Source organism: Mastomys coucha, unplaced genomic scaffold, assembly GCF_008632895.1.
Source record: "Mastomys coucha isolate ucsf_1 unplaced genomic scaffold, UCSF_Mcou_1 pScaffold22, whole genome shotgun sequence".
Classification (NCBI taxonomy): domain Eukaryota; kingdom Metazoa; phylum Chordata; class Mammalia; order Rodentia; family Muridae; genus Mastomys; species Mastomys coucha.
The window spans coordinates 209741599-209763925 of record NW_022196905.1 but is presented as its reverse complement, the minus strand read 5'-3'; the positions used below and the strand labels follow the sequence as shown (position 1 = coordinate 209763925).

General features: G+C 53.7%; 2 protein-coding genes across 3 annotated transcripts in view; both read left to right on the top strand.

Annotated features, from left to right (window-relative positions):
* Positions 1-1620: 1620 nt before the first annotated feature.
* On the top strand, positions 1621-11236 carry Slc5a5 (solute carrier family 5 member 5). The gene is made up of 15 exons (XM_031342975.1): positions 1621-2068; positions 2659-2724; positions 3044-3095; positions 3192-3259; positions 4012-4166; positions 4393-4533; positions 4623-4752; positions 5175-5263; positions 5521-5633; positions 5707-5777; positions 6126-6212; positions 6293-6474; positions 8030-8154; positions 9198-9313; positions 10468-11236. The coding sequence occupies exons 1-15, from the start codon at positions 1712-1714 to the stop codon at positions 10570-10572; spliced, it is 1857 nt and encodes a 618-aa protein (XP_031198835.1). The 5' UTR covers positions 1621-1711; the 3' UTR covers positions 10573-11236.
* A 10373-nt stretch (positions 11237-21609) lies between these two features.
* Ccdc124 (coiled-coil domain containing 124) overlaps positions 21610-22327 on the top strand; it is a 4837-nt gene continuing 4119 nt past the window's right edge. The window contains exon 1 of one of the 2 annotated variants that reach the window (XM_031340191.1): positions 21610-21656. The gene's annotated coding sequence lies outside the window, so the exon portion shown is untranslated. The remainder of the gene's footprint in view (positions 21657-22327) is intronic. The other variant, XM_031340192.1, reaches the window with a different exon arrangement.

The following is a 22327-nucleotide window of genomic DNA, read 5'->3' as shown; positions in this document are numbered from 1 at the left end:
CTGGGCATGACTGCAAGTGCAGTCCCAACATGGCAGTGCAGCCTGCCTCTGCAAATTAGGAAGGCTCTTCCTTCCCTTCCACTTGTCATTGCTTCCTCCCATTTGGCTTCAGAGTGCCTCATGTACATACCATCTCTTAATTCTACCCATCCTGAAGCCTTTCAAAACCTGAAAGCTCAGGCTGGAGACATGGCTCAGTTAAGAACACTGACTGCTCTTCAGAGGTCCCGAGTTCAATTCCCAGCAATCACATGGTGGCTCACAACCATCTGTAATGGGATCTGATGCCCTTCTGGTGTGTCTGAAGACAGCTACAGTGTACTCACAGGTAAATATAAAATAAAGTCATAAAAAGAAGGAGCCGGGCAGTGACAGAGTGCTCCTCTAATCCCAGCACTTGGGAGGCAGAGGCAGGCAGATTTCTGAATTCGAGGCCAGCCTAGACTACAGAGCGAGTTCCAGGACAGCCAGAGCTACACAGAGAACCCCTGTCTCGAAAAAGAAAAAAGAACTTTAAAGCCCTTTTCAAACCCTTCAGAAATGCCCTCAAGCCTGCCACCTAGGCTTGGGAGACCGCCCCAACCCGGCCTCCCTCCTAATAGCACGTCCAAGAAGGCTGTCGAACCAGTCAGTATACAGCATGTACGGCCACCAGGGGGCGCGTGCCACATCGCCTGAAACGTGGAGGACTCTATAGGGAATCAACCCTGAACACCCCAGAAACGGTCAGTTCACCAGAAAAGGGTCCCACGGTGACAGTTCTGCATCACCCCAGGCCTGGGGTCCCTTGAAAGCCACTATCAGCAAACTTCTGTTCTGGACCCAGTTTTGCCAAAGTACCTGCGATAGAAGGGAGAAATGGGTATCCAATGAACCCTCACTTGTCATCCCAGCACTAGGGAAGCCGAGGCAGGAGGATTGCTACACTTTTGAGGCCAGCCTGTGGGAAAGGAAGGAAGAGAAAACAGGAAGGGGGAGGACAGCCAGGTCAGGTGTAGTGCACACTCTTGTGCTCCTGCTGGTAGGGTAGGCCCAGGTCAGGACTCCATCTCACACACACACGCGCGAGCGCGCGCGCGCACACACACCAAGGGTCCAGGCTGCTCTTGTGCAGGTCGGGAAACTGAGTCCTAAACAGAAGGGAGAAATTCTCCAAGAGAACCTGAGTGCCTCCCACCGGGTTAGCAAGGTTGGACAGTTCCTTCTCCCACACCGCTGAGGAGAAAGGCAGATGCTCTCTGGGCGAAGGGCTCAGGTCGCGCACTCACTTTTCCTTATGGAGCCCGGAAGTCTCCGAAAGTGAACCCCAGTCCCGGGTTCCTGGTAGCTCCGGTTCTTAACTCCCGCAGGCTGTGTGAGCGGAGGGGAGCGGAGGTCTGAGCCGTCCAATGTCCCTTCCCGTCTGTCCACAACCCTACACGGAACAAGCCTTAGATGTGGGAGAAAGACGTCAGGAGACGCTAGTGTTCCCCCCTCCCCATTCCCGCTACCCGCACCCCTACAGGCCCGCTCGCCCCAGGACGGAAAGGGTGCGGGTCGCGCCCGCCTCCCAGGCTGGGGGCGGAGCCGCGCTGACCCCGGAGCCCAATAAATCCGCAGCGCGAAAAGCGAGTGGGTCGACGGCCCAGCGGGGACTCGCGCCGCGACGCTCGCTCCGACCCAGAGTCCCCGACATCCTCCGCATCCTCTCCGCGCACACTCACCTGTCTCCATGGAGGGCGAGGAGGCTGGGGCCCGGGCCACCTTCGGCGCCTGGGATTACGGCGTGTTCGCGACTATGCTGCTGGTGTCCACGGGCATCGGGCTGTGGGTCGGCCTGGCCCGCGGCGGCCAGCGCAGCGCGGACGACTTCTTCACCGGGGGCCGGCAGCTGGCGGCCGTGCCTGTGGGGCTGTCGCTGGCCGCTAGCTTCATGTCGGCTGTGCAGGTGCTCGGGGTCCCCGCAGAGGCGGCGCGCTACGGCCTCAAGTTTCTGTGGATGTGCGCGGGCCAACTGCTCAACTCGCTGCTCACCGCCTTTCTCTTCTTACCGATCTTCTACCGCCTGGGCCTTACCAGCACCTACCAGGTAGGGGACTTGGTCCCACGGGAAGGTTCCGGGAAGATGCCGCGGGCACCGGGCAGGGCAGGAAGGAGGAAGAGCGAGTCCGGGTCCCACAGCTCGTAGCAGCCTCGGGGCAGTGGCCTCCCGCTGACGCCTGTCCCCTCGCGTGCGCCCCGGACCAGCCGCCCACCGGCGCCCGACCGAGTTCAAACGCCTGCAGCGAGGTGCAGGATTTCCCAACCGCTCAGCAACCGTAGTGAAAACGGGAGAGCATCGACCTGTAGTCAAAGCACTAGGGAGACTGAGGCAGGAGTACCAGGCCAGCTTGGACTCACTAAGGAGACCCCCAGTTTCAAATCTGAGGGCGCCACTGGGCACCCTGCCACAACGGTCCAACAAATGTAGTGACAATTTGAAGTCCCGTGTCTGATTATCTCAGTACTAGAGAAGCTCTGGCGGGAGGGTTGCTGCGAGTTCCAAGCCGGCTTGGCCTACACAGAGACTCTTGACTCTGTTATAAGCTCGGTTGGGGCACTCCGGGACAGAGTAGAAACAGTGAGGATGGCTGAGGGGTCGCTTATCCGGTAACCTCCAGCCCTTGGCTCCCTCTGCAGTACCTAGAACTGCGCTTCAGCCGAGCGGTCCGGCTCTGCGGGACGCTGCAGTACTTGGTGGCCACGGTGAGCCAGCTGCCCACCCTGCCACGCCCACACGAGCAATTATCACAGCCCGCCCCAACCTGACCTCACGCCACACCCCCATCCTACCTGGCCCCGCCCCTTCCCAGCCTGAGCTCAACTTCTGGACATCCTAGGACCACCCCCATGGCTACGCCCTCATCCTGCCTAGGGCCACCCTCTTCCCTAGCTCCACCCCATCGCACCTGAAATCACCCTCTTGCAACCTGGCTTCGCCCCCTCCTGCCTGATCCGCGCTCTCTTCTTTCTGGTTCCAACCCGTTCGCCCGCCCCTTGCCATCACCGCCCTCCCCACCCACAGATGCTGTACACCGGCATCGTGATCTACGCGCCTGCGCTCATCCTGAACCAAGGTCTGACTGTCGGGAGGGGGAGGGGCCAGGAGCCCAGGCTGGACCCTACGTGAGCAGGCAGGATGAGGGAGATCTGACAGGAGGTGTGTTTTGCAGTAACCGGGTTGGACATCTGGGCATCGCTCCTGTCCACAGGAATCATCTGCACCTTGTACACGACCGTGGTAAGTGAGTTGTGATGGTTGACACGCGGGAAACTCCAGGCAGGCAGCACCACTCCAACTTCCTGACTCCTGAGGTAGCCCGCAGCCTGCCTGACTCAGCCAGTGGACTCTCCTACATAAAGACTGATGGAGATGTGAGCTTCAGGTGCGGCTGGATCCAGCAGCCCTGACAGAGCTTTGCCTTCCCATGGTCACTCTGGTGCCTAAGCTGGCCCTCTGCCTTTCCTGGCTCCTGACCAACAGTGAACTGGTTTCAGCTGGATCTGCCTGAGACTCTGGCCTGCTCTTCTCCTGATCCCCTGATTGGCTGTGCCACCTAAGGGGCTGGCATGTTCTGGTTATTGTTTTCAGCGATGGAGGCTCAGTTTTCTATGAAAGGCAGCGAGAAATAACAGTTTGTGAGTCAGAAGTAGTTGCCTGGCTCCTGTTACAGCAACACCAGGGAGGCCGAGGCTAGAAGCTTGTAAGTTCTAGGCCAGCCTGGGCTACATGAGCCAGAAACAGAGGAAGGGGATAACAATAATACTAGATGCTGGACTATTTGCTGGGATTCCTGGGGCCACTGCATCTGTTCACCCTTACCTTGTCTAATCCTCCGACCGACCACGGAAACTCACACTGTTTCACAGAGGGCAAGTTCAAGAAGGTTCCCTGTGCCACAGGAAGCCAGGCAGAGTGAGCTGGGGGTGCTCTTCAGCCCTCCCCCAGCAGCCCTGGCCGGGTCTGTGACCTGTATCCCCTCTCTCGCACAGGGTGGTATGAAGGCCGTGGTCTGGACAGATGTGTTCCAGGTGGTGGTGATGCTTGTCGGCTTCTGGGTGATCCTGGCCCGAGGTGTCATGCTCATGGGGGGGCCCTGGAACGTGCTCAGTCTCGCTCAAAACCATTCACGGATCAACCTGATGGAGTGAGAGATGGGGCCTCACCTGTGCAGCCCAGGGTAGCCCCACTTCTGTCCCTCAGCCTTCCCAGCACTGTGTCTCAGAGGGGAACAAAACTCAACCTAGAAAACTTCTACTCATACTTCAAACCGCACTGCAAATGTCCCCTTAGGATCTAGAGAAGCCATGGGTGGTGATCTGGGGAGGATGACATCCCCACATGGTTGTTATCCTGCCTCATTCCCTACTCAGCTTTAACCCTGATCCTCGGAGCCGCTACACCTTCTGGACATTTATAGTGGGTGGCACCCTGGTGTGGCTCTCCATGTATGGCGTGAACCAAGCCCAAGTACAGCGCTACGTGGCCTGCCACACAGAGAGAAAAGCCAAGCTGTGAGTATGCAGGTGAGGGACCCACACAGGGGCTTCTGGGACAGGCTGCCCCCCTCCCTACACACTCCTAAGGCCACTCCATCCCCCAGGGCCCTGCTTATCAACCAGCTGGGCCTCTTCCTGATTGTGGCCAGCGCAGCTTGCTGTGGCATTGTCATGTTTGTCTACTACATGGACTGCGACCCCCTCCTCACAGGCCGCATCTCAGCCCCCGACCAGGTGAGCTCGCAGGCATCAGACTCCGCCCAGCTTTCCCATCGTGGGATGGGGCTGGAAAAGCATTCCTTCTAGAAGGCACAGGCTGCAAACTTTGTGAGGCAGAAAACTCAGAGGATGATCTGAGCCTGGGAGGCAAGCTTGGGAGGCAGTAGGGAGCCATAGACGTGAGAGAGCAGGCCAGAGGAGCATTTCAACTGAGAGTCACAGAAATGCCCTCGAGGATGTCAAGAGGAGATAAGACCTCAGGCAAGCCATCGTGACAGGACTCTCAAGGTAATAATAGCTGGACTCTTCCCTTTGGAGGGTAAGGGAGTTGTTGAGCTAGGGTTTCATGTAGCTCAGGCTAACCTGCAACTCACAATGTAGCCGAGGCTGGCCTGTCTCCTTGTCTCCCATGTCACAGAGGCCTCTGTCCTCCATAGTACATGCCGCTGCTCGTGTTGGACATTTTCGAGGGTCTGCCCGGAGTCCCTGGGCTCTTCCTGGCCTGTGCCTACAGTGGCACCCTCAGGTGAGCTTCCTGCTTGCCCCTCAGCATGACTCAGCCCCCAGGGGCTCTGGTCCTAATTCACTGGCCATTATCCCCTGGAGGATGCCAAGTTCTGGCCTTGTCCATCAGTTAGGGAGGACGGCCCCAGGCCCCAGGGGGAACTGCACCAGCTCTGTTGGATGTGTCCCACCGTGGCCCGTGGCCTGTGGCCGTGGCCCGTGGCCTGTGCTTAGGCAGCCTGCTCTGTGTCCTAAGGCTTGCTTCTCCTCCATCTGCAGCACCGCATCCACCAGTATCAACGCTATGGCAGCTGTAACTGTGGAAGACCTCATCAAGCCGAGGATGCCTGGCTTGGCACCACGGAAACTGGTTTTCATCTCTAAAGGGCTCTGTGAGTTTGGGGGACTGGGGTTTGGGACCAGGGTAGTACCCCCCACACTGACTGAGCTTCCCCTCCCCCACAGCATTCATCTATGGCTCAGCCTGCCTCACTGTGGCTGCTCTGTCCTCCCTGCTGGGAGGTGGGGTCCTCCAGGTGAGAGCCCAACCCCATCTGCCTTGCACCTACATGAGTCTCAGTCGAGGCAATGTTCGATGTTCGGGCTACTGGGGACATTAGTGGGGAGTGGGGGTGGGGTGGTGTTGAACGCCTGTCACCCTAGAGGCTAAGGTGGGAAGATGAGGAGTTCAAGGCCATTCCTAGCTACAAAGGGAGTTCGAGGGCACACGTGAAATCCATCACTGACTCTGTCTACTAGCCTTGGGGGAGAAATAGGAAATTGGGGGCACAGCGGAATGGAATCTCAAGACCTGCAGGTATTCCATAGGGTAAGTTGAATCCCAAGAAGTGAGTGAGCCCAGTCCTTCTCCACCTGCCTTGCAGGGCTCCTTCACGGTGATGGGTGTCATCAGTGGGCCTCTGCTTGGCGCCTTCACTCTCGGGATGCTGCTCCCAGCCTGCAACACGCCAGTGAGTAGGGAGGGCTGTGGGCGTGGTCTGTGAGAGGCGTGATCGAAGTGCCCCGCACCTCACTGTGGCCCCGCCCCCAGGGCGTCCTCTCCGGGCTGGCAGCAGGCTTAACTGTATCCCTTTGGGTGGCCGTGGGGGCCACACTGTACCCGCCTGGAGAGCAGACCATGGGAGTGCTGCCCACCTCGGCTGCGGGATGCACCAATGTCTCGGTCCTCCTGGGCCCACACGGAGCCGCCAACGATTCCAGAGGGATTCCCAGGTGAAAAGCCCGGGGTTGGGGATCCAGGGTGTGATGTGAGGGTGTTAACACGAATGGACTGGGAGCCAAGGAAAGAGCATTCCTAGGGGACAAAATCGGTTTGGGCAAGGGCCCCCGGGCCACGCCACATTGAGCTTAATAGAAGGGTAGAGGAGCCAAAGGCAGAAGAATTGCCTTGCTTTTACTTTTATGTTTTGTATTTTAGTACTTTGAGAGAGAGTCTCTTGTAGCCCAGGCTGGCCCTAGAACTCTCTATAGCCAAAGATGACCCTGAACAAACCCCTGATCCTCCTTCCGCCACCTGCTGCATGCTGAGGTGGCAGGAGTGCTCCAACATATCTGGCTACTCTGGTTTTTTCTTCTTTTCTTTCTCCTCCCCTCCCCTCTCCTCCCCTCCCCTTCCCTTCCTTCCCCTTCCCTTCCCTTCCCTTCCCTCCCCTCCCCTCCCCTCCCTTTTAGGTTTCTCCAGACAGGGTTTCTCTGTGTAGCCCTAGCTGTACAGAAACTCACTCTTGTAGACCAGGCAGGCCTCGAACTCATATAGAACTGTCTTCTGTCTTTATTAATTATTCTACTTTTTATTGGGGTGTAATTCACATGCTACACAGCTAATCATAAAAGCTTAGGTTTAGCTGGGTGTAGTGGCTGAACTTCCCAGCCCTTTAGAGTCAACAGACTAGATCATAAACTATCCTTGATTACAGAATAAGTTTGAGGACAATTTGGTCACATTAATAAATTAAAATTGTTTAATTCTCCCAGCTTCTGGGAGGATCCATGTTTTAAGTCTGTGGGTTCACCTCTACTAGGCATTTCCTAAGAACGAAATCTTAGAATATGTGAACTTTTGCATCTAACCTTGTTTTGGAAGTTCATCCTTGACTCTTTATGACTGAAGTGTCCACCATCAGTTCCTTCCCTTTCAGGGCTTAGTGATATTCCATTGAATGGATGTACCACATGTGTGTAACTGCTCATCAATGGATGGCCATGTGGGCGATGCCTTGGTTGGTGCTGTTGTGAACAGAGTTCCATAAACCTCTGTGCACAAAGCCGAGTGTGCACAGGCTCCTCTTCCCAGCCCCGGGAGACTATGACCTCAAGGCCTTTGAGACTTTGTCTCAAAAGAGGCCTGGGCTTGGGATGATGCTCACTGGTTGAGTCCTGTCCTAGCATTGGAGAGGTCCTGGGTTCCCTCTAGAAAAATACAGAGAAAGAAAGGAAAAATGCTAGGCGAAGCTCCATGCCCATCTAAAACCTTCCAAAGCTTGGTCAGGTCCTGTTGGTATTTTCCTGTGTGTGCCTCTTCAGAAGGCACATCTAGGAACTCACTTCCTCATGCACAGCCATGGAGGTTTTGACCAGAAGGTTTCTTTCTAAGCATTCACCTTCATCTAATTGCAAGATCAATGGGTAACCATGGTGGGTGGTAGACTGTAGCAGAAAGAAGGGAGACCTGGCCCACTGCACACATCTCCGTATCTGAGGGATGGCTGAAGTTGGACCCTGAACAGACAGGAAGAGGGCATCTCACACCTGTCCTCTCCCACCCTAGTTCTGGAATGGACGCGGGCCGCCCTGCCCTTGCTAACACCTTTTATGCCATCTCCTATCTCTACTACGGGGCTCTGGGCACGCTGACCACTATGCTTTGCGGTGCTCTCATCAGCTACCTAACTGGTAAGTGCAGCGGCCTCCTTTGGGGTCAGCCCTTCATCCTCCTGCTTCTATCCTCAGCTCCCCAAAGGGAGAGACGACAAAGGCTCCCATCCGGCTGAGAGCTGGCATATTTTTGCGTCACCCTCGAGATACCCCGCGCCCCATAAGGCTGATTCTATTTTGCAGATGCCGGAATTGAATGAAGCAGGTTCCTCACGGAAAGTCCCTGCTACGTCCAGGGGGTGTTGGGGGTTGGGAGAATGCGAGACGCTGTCCGCGGTCCTGAAGCAAATCTCAGCATGGGGAGACTCCAGGGCTCTAACAGCATCCTGTTTGCTTGGATTTGAAATGGGAGTGGGGGCATGGGGTCTCTCTCTGAAGCTCAGGCTGACCCTTATGACGACCATCCTGCCTCACCTTTATGAGTGCTTGGATGACGTGTGTGCATCACCACACTTAACACAGGCTATATTCTCTTTTAGTCATATATTTCCTTTGGAGACAGGGTCTCACTTAGCCCAGGCTGGCCTCGAATTCCTTATGTAGCTGAGGCAGACCTTGAATTTAGGATCCCACTCTTCTGCCTGCTCCTGAGTGCATGCACCACCATACCTGGTTTATGTGGTTCTGGCGGTGGAAGCCAGGGCTGACTGCACATTAAGCCCTCTACCCTCTGAGATTTGACACGTGACCCTCAGGCCCAGCCTGGTTTGCTCCTATGATTCAGCAACTTGATGCCCTCAGGCTGTTGCTGTACTTCTAAACCTTAGGGTTGAAACAGTGAGAGGCCAAACGTTGGGCATTCCCAGCCAGCTGAGGTGATGGTGCCCATCTGTGATGCCAACACTCAGAAGGCAGAGGCAGGAGGACTGCCATGAGCCCAGGACAGACTGAGCTGTAGCTGGTGTCCCTGTCTCAAAAGAGAAAAATAACCTAAGACTGAAACCAACCCCACTCCTCACGATTCAGATGAAGCAACTGAGATGAACCGAGTGGGCCGCCATGGCTGGTGATAGGGCTGGGCAAGCACTCAACCCTGAGTCCCTGTCCTTCCTGCCCCTTAGGCCCCACCAAGCGCAGCTCCCTGGGCCCTGGATTACTGTGGTGGGACCTTGCTCGGCAGACAGCTTCTGTGGCCCCAAAGGAGGACACCACCATGCTAGAGGACAGCCTGGTGAAGGTCAGACCCAGCCCAGGTCACTGGGCACCAAGACCATGGGGACCTTGTGGGTGTGGTCTCTTTGGGCCCGGCAGATTCCTGTCTGTGGTTAAAGTTGTCTCTTTCCCAGGGGCCGACACATGAGCGCTATTTTTATCATATCTGTTTTTTTAAACAATTATTTCCTGCCTGTGGCAGGGGAAACTGGTTTCCCCTTGAGAGAGAGATACTCATGAAGAATATTCTTAAGATAACATTACTTAATTACATAAGAAACAGGGGGCGAGGGGGTGGGGAGCTAGACTGGAGCTGAGGCCAGAGACTGTAGAGCCAGTCGATGACCTGAAAGTAAGAGACATTGTTACCTCGGGTCAAGTGTCCAGAGTGACACAAAGAAAGGAGAAGCTTTTCTAGTACATGACACCAAAGATAGAAATGTGGAGTGCCAGACCATGAGTTCGAGGCCAACCGGAGCTACATAGCAACCCTGAGGCCTGCCTGGGCCCCGGGCCCCATGAGAGCCTATCTCAAGTAACAGTAGAAAGGGGACTAGAGGCGCAGGCTGGGCCCGCAGAGGACCCAGTCCGTTCAGGCACCACATGTTGAGCACCATCGTCTGTCACTCCAGTTCCCCTGGATCTGAGGCCCCAGGTATGCACACACGCTGGCATAACACCCACACCCCATACCCATAACAGAGAAATAAAACAAGGTTATGGCCGGGCAGTGGTGGCGCACGCCTTTAATCCCAGCACTTGGGAGGCAGAGGCAGGTGGATTTCTGAGTTTGAGGCCAGCCTGGTCTACAGAGTGAGTTCCAGGACAGCCGGGGCTACTCAGAGAAACCTTGTCTCGAAAAAACAAAAACAAACAGACAAACAAAAAAAAACAAACAAGGTTATGAACCTGATGTAGGGACCTTAGTGATCCCAGCACTGAGGCAGGAGGTTCACTGCAAGTCTGAGGGTTACACCAGGACTAGGGCTGGGCCCTGGTGGAGTGCTTGCGCAACACCGAGGAGGTGGAGGCAGGAGGATGAACTTCAGCTACAAAGCTAGCCTGGACAGCGGCTGACTCTGGTGGAGGGAGGGGTGCTGGGCCACCCTGCACGTAGCTGACCTAATCCTCGGGGACCCCATCTGGGACCAGTGTATGATGTTCTCTGCTTTCTCCCAGGGACCGGAAGACATCCCTGCTGCGACCAAGAAGCCCCCTGGCTTCGGGCCAGGCCCTGAGACCCACCCCCTGTATCTGGGGCGCGATGTTGAGACCAACCTCTGAGGGCGTGGCCCGAGAAGGCCAATCACAGGCCTCGGTCCAGCAGCCTCCTCCCTGGATGGTTGGACCAGAGCGTGTACAGAAGTTTGGCTGACACAGGCCCTGCCTGGAAGTCCCTATGTCCCACCCGCACCCCAAAAAAGAGGGTTGGTTTTCTATCCACAAAGGAAAATGTCTGGAACCTTCGTGACATTGTAGAGTGCAGTAGGCAGCTGAGAACGCTCCAGACTGTGAGGTTTTCCCATTTAACAAGCAGAGAAACCAAGGACTGTCACCCCAACACCAGGAAGGTGGAGGCGAGAGATTCAGGAGTTCAAGGTCATTCTCAGCTATAGCCGCCTGGGCTACAGAAGACCCTGCCCACCCCCAAATATATATAAGTAATCTGGGTGAGCAGGGTAGCTCCGAGATAAAGGGCTTGCCTAGCACACAGAAGTCCCAAGGTTCCACCCTCATCAACACGAAGGAGTTTTTTTTTTTTTTTTAAGCAGCGAAAGGGTCATAGATACAGGGGAAATCAAGGCAGAGGGAGAAATGGGGTGTCTACAGAACACAGAGCCCCAAGGATTGTGAAGCTACCGGAAGTGCCCAGGGACAGATTCTCAGAGCCCGCACAAGACACGGACAGAAGAGTTGCCTCCTCGAGTTGGACTGATGGTTGCAGATATCAGAAAAGATGTTTCTTCTGTGATGGCCACCTAGCCTCCGCTAATGTGTTCCGGCTTCCAGGAGGCCCCGCAGAGCCCACCTCCCATGCTCTCTGCCCTTCACCCTTGTGCTTTGTACACGCTAGGCAACTGTTCTACCACTGAGCCTCACACCTACACCTCCATTTTTATTTTATTTTTGACACAGGGTCTTAAGGTAGTCTGGCTGAGGCCTGGCTATCACTCAGCGCTTTTGTGTATATCAATGTTTCATTCTTTTTCATTGCCAAGTCTTCTTGTAAGGACATACCACAATGTGTCATCCATTCCCAAATGGGTGGATCGCTACATTGTATCCAGCTTTTGTGTAGAACAAATAAAAATCACTGTAGGTGTTCAGGTGCAGTGTAATCAGTTGGCTGTCAGTCTGTGGCCCCATGCCTGTGTGTTCCAGGAACCCATAAATGGAAAACATTTGAAAAAAGTTATTTTCCTGAACGTACATGGCTGTCTTCTGAGGTCATAGTTCCCTAGACAAATGGTGTAAGAAGTATCTACAGAGTTGACACTGCTCCGTACATTAGGGTGTCCACAAGAGCAAGTCAGGTGGAGTGGCACCCCTGAGTGATCCAGCCGTCAGAAGACTGAAGCAGGAGTGTGCTGTGGGTTCCAGACTCATGTGGGCTGTAGAATGCTTTCCTGTCTCAAAACTACAGGACAACAAGTCAGTGGACAGTTGCTGTGACCTGGAGGGTTTGTCACTCATGCCAGAGGCTCTGTTCCCCAAGCACAAGACAAGTATAGAAGGCTGTGCAGGATGGCTCTGTGCAAGCACAAGATGTATGGGTACCTGAGCACCCATGGAGTCCTGCAAGCCACACTCCTGAGGCCATCATACTAATGTTTCTCCTGGGGAATTCATTTCTTGGGTGGCCACATTCTGGCTGGTTTGATTTTAAGGCCAGGACTGAGACAAAGTAATTTGTAGCCCAGGGTGGCCTCCCATTTGCTATGTAACTCAAGATAATGTCTTTAACACCCGGTCCTCCGGCCTCTGCTTCCTCTTGTCTAGCAAGAAGTGTGTGAGTCCTCCCACAATCTCTCTCCTCTCAGACCCCACCACCTCCATTATTTTATTTTATTTAATGATTTGTCATTTTTCTCTGAGTTAGGGCCTCTCTGGGTACTACTGGCTGTCCTGGAACTCGATATGTACACAAGGCTGGCCTTGAACCCTGCCTCTGCCTCCCCAGTGCTGGGATTAAAACTGTGCACCACCACAATATGGCCATCACTTCCCTTATTTTACCCCCAAAAGTTGCTCCCTTTTATTTGTGTGTATGCAAACACACACCGAAGCAGAACACTGGGAGGCCAGAGGACAGCTTGCAAGAGTTGGTATTCTCCTACTGTGCAAGACTGGAGGTTCAAACTCATATTCTCAGGCTTGGCAGCAAGCTCCTTTACCTATTGAACCCTCTTTCAGGCCTCTCTTTTCTCTTTCACTCTGGCCTTGATTCTTTTTCTTATCTGGATGGCAAACATCTCTAGCAGCATTAGCTGCCAGCCAAGATGGCGGCAGCCCTGTTTCACCCAGAATGTGTCACGTCTGTCCTTCAGTCACCTGACATGAGACAGGCAGCCCTGTTCACTCCCTGGCTTGGAGCAGCCTAATTTCCCCAGTTCCTCATTTAGCACAAAGGCTGGCGGATGTTATCAGGCTCCTCAGCATGGTGGCTGCTCTTCAGGAATTTTTCTGCCTCTCGTGTTTGAATGATCCATGCCCTCTAGAGCTCCAGGGTTCTTCTGGTCCCTGGAATGAAAACCTTGCACACCCCCGGCATGGTGGCCTCCACAGCACAGCTGACTTCAATCTCCTGATATTGTTTTTAGCATTTTTTTTATTTTTTTGCATGTGCTGTCTCCTGCACACACACCCTCCGCTGTTCTCAGCAGCTCTCTCCTGCGGTGCCTTGAGCAGGGAAATTACAAGCTCTCTACCTGCTGACTCACCCCAGACTCTCATTCCAGACCCTCTCCAAGAACTGCCTGTGCCCGGACCAAGCAACCATAGAGCCCTGGCCTCCCTCTCCTCGCCTCCACATCCCAACCTTGCTGACAGTCCCAAAGGGCCAGGTGAAGCCTCCCACAGGGCTGGTGGTTGTGTCTCTCTCTCCTGCTGGTCTAGGCATCCGTAGCTCAGGCCAAGAGCCTGCCGACATTCCTGTAGGCTCTGGGGCAGCAGGGGCGCTGTCAGGAAGCCAGGAGGAACAGAGCCCACACCAGGCAGGAAGCAGTTAAGTTCCCCTGGCTGAGTCAGCTTCGGGCTTGGCTGGCTCCAAGGGACACCTGCGATGCTTGAAACCCAAGATTCACTCTGCTAGGTGGGACAGGCTCATTCATCATCCTAGCACATGGGAGGTGGCGATGGGAGGATCTGAAGCTCACGGTGTCATCCTTGGCTTAAGGGTGAGTGCAGAGCCAGCCTGGGCTGCCTGAGACTGTCTCAAGTCCCAAACAGCAATCACAAACAAATCCAAGATTCAAGACCTGTCCACAGACATTGGAGACATAATTGGGGTCCTCCCTCAGAACGAGTGCTCCTCAAACTTAGCTCCCAGCACATAGCATTGCCCACTAAAACAGAATCCCATGAGGTTGCAGTGTGACCCGCCCCCCTGTGGCTGCACCTCTCTGGTTCTCCACACTGTTTCGCCAGGGCTGGCCAGACAATGGGTTACACATCGGGCTCTCAGATGCCGTTGCCCTAGCAACAGAAAGCCAGCCAAATTCCAAAAGGTGCTCTTTTAAAAATCCTGCATCTTGGATCAGGAACCTGTCTCAGCGGGAGAGCACCTGCCCACTATGCATGAGCTGCTGATCTGCCAGAAGAAGAGTTCCAGGTTCCTGGCCATCATCCCATTCCCTCCAACGGAGTAGAGTCTAGAGTCTTGCCTCCCGTGCAGCTGCAAGCCAGCCGAACCTGCCTTAAACACAACAAACAGTAACAGGAGTGGGAGGAGGGAGCTGGTGTCTGAGCTCAGCAGGACTCTTCAGGGTGGAGGTGGGATGCGGGGGAGGTCAGCCAGGTGGACCGGAGGCACAGCTGTAGAGTCTGAACAAACAAGGCCTGGAACAGACTGTGAGAATGTCAGCCTGGAGGTCCTAGGCCCCCATGCCCTGAGTCTCAGGCCAGTGATGGACGCTGCGTGCTGTCTACTTTTTGGTTAGGTTTGCAGTCTTCTTGATTTCATCCAACCTGTGGCTTTGAGACTTTTAACAAACCTCAAGAACAATCGCACCATTTCCTCTGTAACAAAACAAAACAAAACAAAACAAGGCAAATTCTAAGAGTTGGAGAGAGGACTCAAGAACTGCTCATGTAGAGGATCCAGGTTCAGTCCCCAGCAACCACATGAGGTGTCTGAGCTCCAGGGGATCCAACGCCCATTTCTGATTTCTGCAGGCACCAGGCACACACATCCACATGATTAAAAATAACAAAATTAGGCCAGGTGGTGGTGGCTCACGCCTTTAATCCCAGCACTTGGGAGGCAGAGGCAGGTGGATTTTTGAGTTCAAGGCCAGCCTGGTCTACAGAGTGAGTTCCAGGACAGCCAAGGCTACACAGAAAAACCCTGTCTCAAAAAAAAAAAAAGAAAAGAAAAGAAAAGAGAAGAAAGAAGAAAAAATGAGTATCTTTTTTTCCAAGATTTATTTATTTATTTTAGGTATATGAGTACAATTATAGCTGTCTTCAGACACACTATAAAAGAAGGCATCAGATCCCATTACAGATGGTGTGAGCCACGATGTGGTTGCTGGCAATTGAACTCAGGACCTCTGGAAGAGCAGTCAGTGCTCTTAACCACTGAGCCATCTCTCCAGCCCCCAAAATTAATATCTTTAAGAAGAAAACAATCAGAGATGAGCAAGATTTATTCAGCTGAACAGGGTGGTGCACACTTTTAATCCCAACACTCAGGAGGCAGAGGCAGGAGGATTTCTATGAGCTCGAGGCCATCTGATCTACAGAGTGAGTTCCAAGATAATCAGGGTTACATAGTGAGATGCTGTCTTGAACACACACACACACACACACACACACATACACGGGCGGGGTGGGGGTGAGGATTGTGGGGCTGGTTTTTTGTCTCCTGGAGCTTTGTGTGTCACAAGAGCAGACCCCCCAGGGCGACTCTTTGCTGTCAGCATAGTCTGCTGCTTGCCCACATATCCGCACAGCCCACATTATCCAGTGCAACAGATTGCTGCAGGAGAGGAGGAGAGGGGTCAACCCCAGAAAGCAAACAGGCCCTTGGCCTCTGCTTTGTGTCCCCAGGGGCCTTGTCACGCTGGGCTTCATGCCTGCCCAGCCCACCTCCCAACAGGGCTCCTGCGGTTGCTGGATTTGGTCCTTTCTCAAACATTTGTTTTGAGACAAGATGCCTGCAGGTGAGTCATGGCCAGGGCAGCTGAAAGGAGAGGGCTGGAGCAGGGCTACAGCTGCACAGGCCCTGGGGGCAGATGAGGATCTGGGGCCACAGTGGCCAGGAGTCCTGACTGCACAAGGCGCAGTGTTAGGACAGAGGCCAGGAATCTGCAGGGAGGAAACTGACATACAAGCCCCTCTGTGACAGTGCAGGGACAGACGTTCCCAGAGCAAGAGATTCCATTGATTGAAAGGTCCAGAACAGGCTCAGGTTGGCTTGGGGTGTCAGCAAGGGCTTGACGGGGAGCCCGAGTGACTGACAACCGTTTGGTGTTGGAATATTCTGCGACTTGACTGAGGTGGGGGTCCCCTAGAGGAGAAGAAATCAAGGGCCTGTAGACTGGAGTCTCATTCACATAACTTTGATCAAATAAACCAGACACGGGAGTTAGATGGCTCAGCAGCTAAGAGCACCAGCTGCTCTTGCAGAGGACCCACCATCTCTGTGAGCACTGAACGCATATGGTGCAGACAGACAAGCAGGCGAAACAGGAATACACATGAAAAGTTAAAAGGCAAAGTACAGCTGGCTCGCTGCTGTCATTCCAGTACTGGGGATGTAGGACTCATTGGCCGGTCACATCGGTGACTTCCAGGTTTGGTGGGAGAACCTGTCTCAGAAAAAGAAGTCAGAGAGCAGCAAGGAAGGCACCCACGGCCATCCTAGGGGCTTTGCACACGCACACGGGTGAAGAAACAAGTAACTTAGAGACATAATAAAAAACAACAAAACTAAAACAGGCCAGGCTTCGTGCAGACAATCACAAAGCACAAGTGGAGGCCACAAGTTCCAGACCGGCCTGGGTTGCAGGCCAAAAGAAATTGTTTCTTTCTTTTTTATTTATTTATTTATTATTTATTTTTGGTTTTTTGAGACAGGGTTTCTCTGAGTAGCCCTGGCTGTCCTGGAATTCACTCTGTAGACCAGGCTGGCCTCGAACTCAGAAATCCACCTGCCTCTGCCTCCCAAGTGCTGGGATTAAAGGAGTGAACAAAGAACTGGGTCCAGCTCCTCGATGAGGAGTCTAGCCAGGGGCTCCACCCTGAGCCACCACCCTGCGCCCCCTTGGGAGATTCTGGACAGAAGCTCCACCTCTGAGCCACATCCACAGCCCCTCACTGGGGATCCTAGGTAGGGGCTTTACCCCTGAGCAAAGCCTCCAGCCCCTCACTGGGGTATTCTAGCCAGGGGCTCCCCCCCCCATCTCACCCCATCCATGCCCCTATGCCTCCCTGGGAGATTCTGGGCAGAGGCTCCACCCTGAGCCACGCCCCTGTGCCTCCCTGGGAGATGCTGGGCAGAGGCTCTACCCCTGGGCCTTGTCCCCACCCCTCTTCATTATAGCCCTGAGTACCTCTGGGCCCCACTGACTGAAGATAACGCAGTTTGCTCTGGCTGCGGATAGCTGGGCTTGCTGACTGCGGTGTGTGATCTCAGAAGTATATCATGTGCAAGAGATTAAGGCTTGATTCTGAGTAGACGAATTTCGCAAGCAAGTGTGTGAAAAATGTACCTTTTGGGAGGAGCATATAGAAAGTTCTTCAGGGTGTTTTCCAGGGTGTTGTATCAGAGAAGGTAGCTAAAAACTGGGGTATTACGTCCCAGTGTTAGTTCTCTCTGGTCTCCTTTTCCAACCTCTAGTTTGTTGTTGTTGTTGGGTTTGTTTTGTTTTGTTTTTGTTTTTTGATTTTTGGTTTTTCGAGACATGGTTTCTCTTTATAGCCCTGGCTGCCCTGGACCTCACTCTGTAGACCAGGCTGGCCTCGAACTCAGAAGTCTGCCTGCCTCTGCCTCCCAAGTGCTGAGATTAAAGGCGTGCGCCACCACTGCCCAGCCCAACCCTTAGTTTTTGAGGTGATGTGGTCACTGACTTATTCTGGGCTGAGTATAGTTCTGTCACCCTCTACATGAGCGGTTGAAACATCAGGGTTTGAGGACAGACTAATCTTCACAGGGAAACCTACTTCATAGAAAGCAGTAGTGGCTGGGCAGCCGCTCAGCTGGTTGTACAGTTGATACAGTGCTTACAGCTCACTTACTACAGTGCTTGTGGCTCAGTGATACAGAACTCACCTAGAGTGCATGAAGCCCTGGGTTCCATCCCCAACATGTCAGGGTATGGCACCCAAACCTTTACTCTTTCCACTCAGGAGGCTGAGGAGAGCGAATCCCCTAGGCCGGTCTGTTGGACACAGAGAGATCCTGTCTCAGCACCACCAACAAAAAGAGGTCCACCTAACTACTCCAAGAATTCCTGTCCCTGAACAACCTGCAGACTTATCGTGCCAAACCAATGCTGTCTGTGAACTTTGCCATTCAGATAAAACTAATAAGTTTAATAACAAACAAACACTAGGGGATGGATTATCAGGAACAAATGTTTGCATTTCTCTAAAGGTACTTACGTGCTGTCGCCTCTCACAGAGACAAGTCTTCCTTCTGTCACTCAGGGAAGCAGAAAGAGCATGTTTCATAGTTCTTTTTTTTCCTCCTCTCTTTTTGGTTTTCTGGTTGTTTGTTTGTTTGTTTGTTTAAACAAGGTCTCTCTCTATAGCCCTGACTGGCCTGGAACTCACTGAGATCCTCCTGTCTCTGTCTACCAAGTGCTGGAATCAAAGGTGTGTGCTATCATGTGCCCAACTTTCTGGGTTTTATTAGTTTGTTTGGTTGATTTTTGATTCAGGGTCTCCTGTACCCATGCTGGCCTCAAATTCAAGGCTAGCTTTTGAACTTTTCCCATCCTGTGTCCTGGTGACAGGTGGATGCCACCATGTCCAGCTTATGGACAAAAGCATGCTACACACTGAGCCACAAGCTCTCTACCAACAGAGCTACAAGCATTCTAATAACTTAGTCCCAGCCCCTGCTTTTTGTTGGTGGTGGTGGTGGTTTTCAGACAGGCAGATTTCTGAGTTTGAGGCCATCCTGGTCTATTGAGTGAGTTCCAGGACACCCAGGGCTACACAGAGAAACCCTGTCTCGAAAAACCAAAAAAAAAAAAAAAAAAAATCCACCTGCCTCTGCCTCCCAAGTGCTGGGATTAAAAGTGTGCACCACCACTGCCCAGCCCCAGCACCTGCTTTTAAAAGATACATCTTACTTTGTAGCCCAGGCTGGTCTCAGACTCATGATATTCTCCTGCCTCAGCCTCCCCAATGCTAACACACCAGGTACTGTGCAGCTAAGTTTTTTCCGGTGAACCTCATACAATTGGAACCTATTCGTGGCAACAGTAGTGCTGCGTGCTGGGCCCAGCAGGAAGCCATCCTCCTCTGAGGTCCATACAGCCGCCACAGAGGGTGACTACCTCCGAGAGACCTGAGAAAGCCGACATTAGCAGTCCACAGGCTGAAACACCATGTTGACAGTTGTATGCTGTTCCTTCTGTCCTTCTCAACGCCTACCACACGACGGGGAGCCAGCTCAGGCTGTTGCTGGGGTGGGAGCGGGGCAGCACTTCTTCCCAGGGAGTCATCTTTCCTGCCCTGCGTTCCCTCTCACGGTAATAGACTCCTCAAACTGCACCTTCTGCTTTCTTTCCTACAGGGGCATGCCTGCCATCCCAGCTCCTGGGACAATGAGGCAGGGGGTCAGTCAGTTCAGGGTCATCCATGGCTATGTTGCACTCTCTCTCTACAAGCAAACAAAGCCAGGTGTGGTGGCACACACTTGCCTGTCCGGCAGAGGCAGGTGGATCTCTGTGAGTTCCAAGGCTAGCAAAGGCTAGACAGTTAGAGCCTCTCAAAAATAAATATATAAATAAATAAATAATCTGAGGTCAGAGTCTTCATGAAAGGTACAGTCCTGGTCTGTGCACCCCCTTACCTGAGTCAGGCTGGGGTGTGAATGGTGGGAACGTGAGATGAGAGAGGGACAAGTTTCCAAATGCTCAGACCCTTCCTTTGCTGGCTGGAAACCTGTAATTTCCTGGGCATCTCCAAGAACCCCATTTCTAGGGAGGACAAGTCCATTCGTGCACCCTAGCAGCTCATGCCTCTGCCTTGTCACATCCCTATCTGCAGTTGGAGGTGTAGAAAACAACCAAGGAGTCCTCGGACTGCAACACCTGCACCTAGGCAGGGAAGTGACACGCAGGTGTGTACACACACACACACACACACTGTCTTCAGACGCACCAGAAGAGGGCGTCAGATCTCATCACGGTTGGTTGTGAGCCACCATGTGGTTGCTGGGATCCGAACTCAGGACTTTTGGAAGAGCAGTCAGTGCACTTACCCGCTGAGCCATCTCGCCAGCCCAAAATGGAATTTTGGGAAAAAAAAATGTAAATGTCTTTTATCAAAGCAAGGCTCTTCCCTGAAAATCCTCGCCTGTGCCCTAGGTGGGCCTCCCACTCATGCTATCGAACTTTCATGCTTAGTCACATCCGCACTGAGCATCCAGTTTTTACCTGAGTCAATTTCCCTGGAAGAGTTGGTAGCTCCTCCAGGCTTCGGGGGACAGCGGGGAGCTGTGCTCAAGTCCCCAGCCTCACAGTGTGTCAAGAGAGGATCCTGCCTTAAGGTGTGAGGAGGATGGGTTCAGCCCCTCCCCGCCCTTGCCCTCCCCCAACCCCCCCTCCCCCGTTTCCGGATGCCAAACAACACCTCAATGCCCGCAGGTTCCCTGTTCCCAACATGCCATCACAGGGAAAGCAGAATCAGGCAGAACCAGGCCTGGCAAGTTTGAGAAGGAGAGGCTGGAGGGGCTGGGGCTGACAGGAAACGGGCAGGCTGGAGCTAGGGCGGTGGAGCCATGGCAGATGTTAGAGCAGGGGAGATCCCTGGGATGACTTAGGTCCCAGCAGAGATGCTGAAGGTGCCATTGAAAGGAATGACTCAACTTGTCCCTCCTCAGGGGTCTGACACCCAGAGACTCCAAGGAAGGCCTGAAGTGGCAGTAATTGTGACGGAGATGCACAACCTCTTAAGTATTATAGACTAAGATGAATTTACTCGCCAATGAAGCAACAGAAGCATCAAAAAAGAACCAGGGGAGGAGTAAGTAAAGAAAAGCAAAAGGAGCCAGGCGTGGTGGCGCACGCCTTTAATCCCAGCACTTGGGAGGCAGAGGCAGGCGGATTTCTGAGTTCGAGGCCAGTCTGGTCTACAGAGTGAGTTCCAGGACAGCCAGGGCTACACAGCAAAACCCTGTCTCGAAAAAAGAAGAAGAAGAAAGAAGAAGAAGAAGGAGAAGGAGAAGGAGAAGAAGAAGAGAAGAAAAGCAAAAGGTTTAAGCAGTGACCGTCGGCTTCAGCAACAAAGCAGTGGCTGACGTGGGCAGCCGAGGACCCCTGTACTCAGCTGTGATTTATCTAGCAGTTCAGTGATGTTCAATTATTTTTGAGACAGTGTCACTTTTAGCGCAGACCTGCAGTCAGTCCTTCTGCTTCGGGCCCCATCGTGCTGGGGTGAATGATACCATGACGGCTATGTCGGTTGCATTTAGTCTGATCCAATTTCTACTCTTCTGATTCTCTTTTCCCCGACAGGGCAAAGAATGCCTTCTGACTTTTGTCCTGAGCTGAAGGAGCCATTGGCTCGACAAAGAGCCCATAGCAGCCAGGCCCGCAACCCGCGTGGGCCACGGACGCCCCCTGGCGGCACGACAAGGCCGTCGCGCATAGGGCTAGGGCCCGCCTCGCCATCTTTTCTCCGGGCAGCGGCCATCTTGGTGAGGTCACCGTTATAGAATGTAGCTTTTATCTTCCGCTTTTACTCACTAATGTCTGAAATGAACCAATACATGATATTCTAAAGAAACATTTTGTTGGGAAAGAAGAAGAGCTGGCAACACTGGTTTAGTATTTTGGCTTAGAGAAAAACTAGGACAGCCTCTACCAAGATGGCGGCACCCAAGAACGTCATGAGCAGAGCGCCACCGATAGTTGAGTGCGCAGGCGCCACGACGTCATCGACACGCGACCGAGCCGGTGCCGGGGGAAGAGGTAGGGACGGCTGTGGCGCGGGCGGAGCCGGGCTGCGGGGCACGCTGGGCGGGTGGCTCGGGCCTGGGGGGTCCTGCCGGCGGGAAGGCGGAACCGGAGATGGGATGCCGGGTGGTGGGTGCTCCCAGCACGCAGGCGCAGAAGCTCGCCGGGTGTTCCGCTTGTTTCCGGCCCAGGTCGAGCCGGGAGGGCTTCCTGGAGGAGGAGGAAGACTTTTCCGCCTCTTTCCTCCCGCCGCGCGGCCTGGCAATCATGGGGAACCACGTAGGCACTTTTCGAAGGGTATTATTTAGACTCCTGGGCTCATTCTGTAGCCTAGGCTGCCTTGAACTCAGTGTAGTCCTCCTGCTTCTGCATTGCCAAGTGCTGGCTTCCCAGGTGTGGGCCCACGATGCCCGGCCTCGGACGGTCTTTCCTGGTGGTTGTTGCCGTTCGTAGTTCGGAAAACTGAGGCGGTGGTGCGGATTTAATCCGGTCCCTAGTGAAAAGGGTCCTTTGCCGTCCGTGCTCGCGGACTCCTTAATGCCCCCAACCTGCAGGTGACGATGGTTTGTTAAATGACAAATATACAGTAGACATTCAGGCAGGAGGATTCTGAGTTCCAGGCCCGCCTGGGCAAGATACCGGGTCTGGATTAAAATGACTCCGGATAGCCTCCCCCCCCCCCCCCC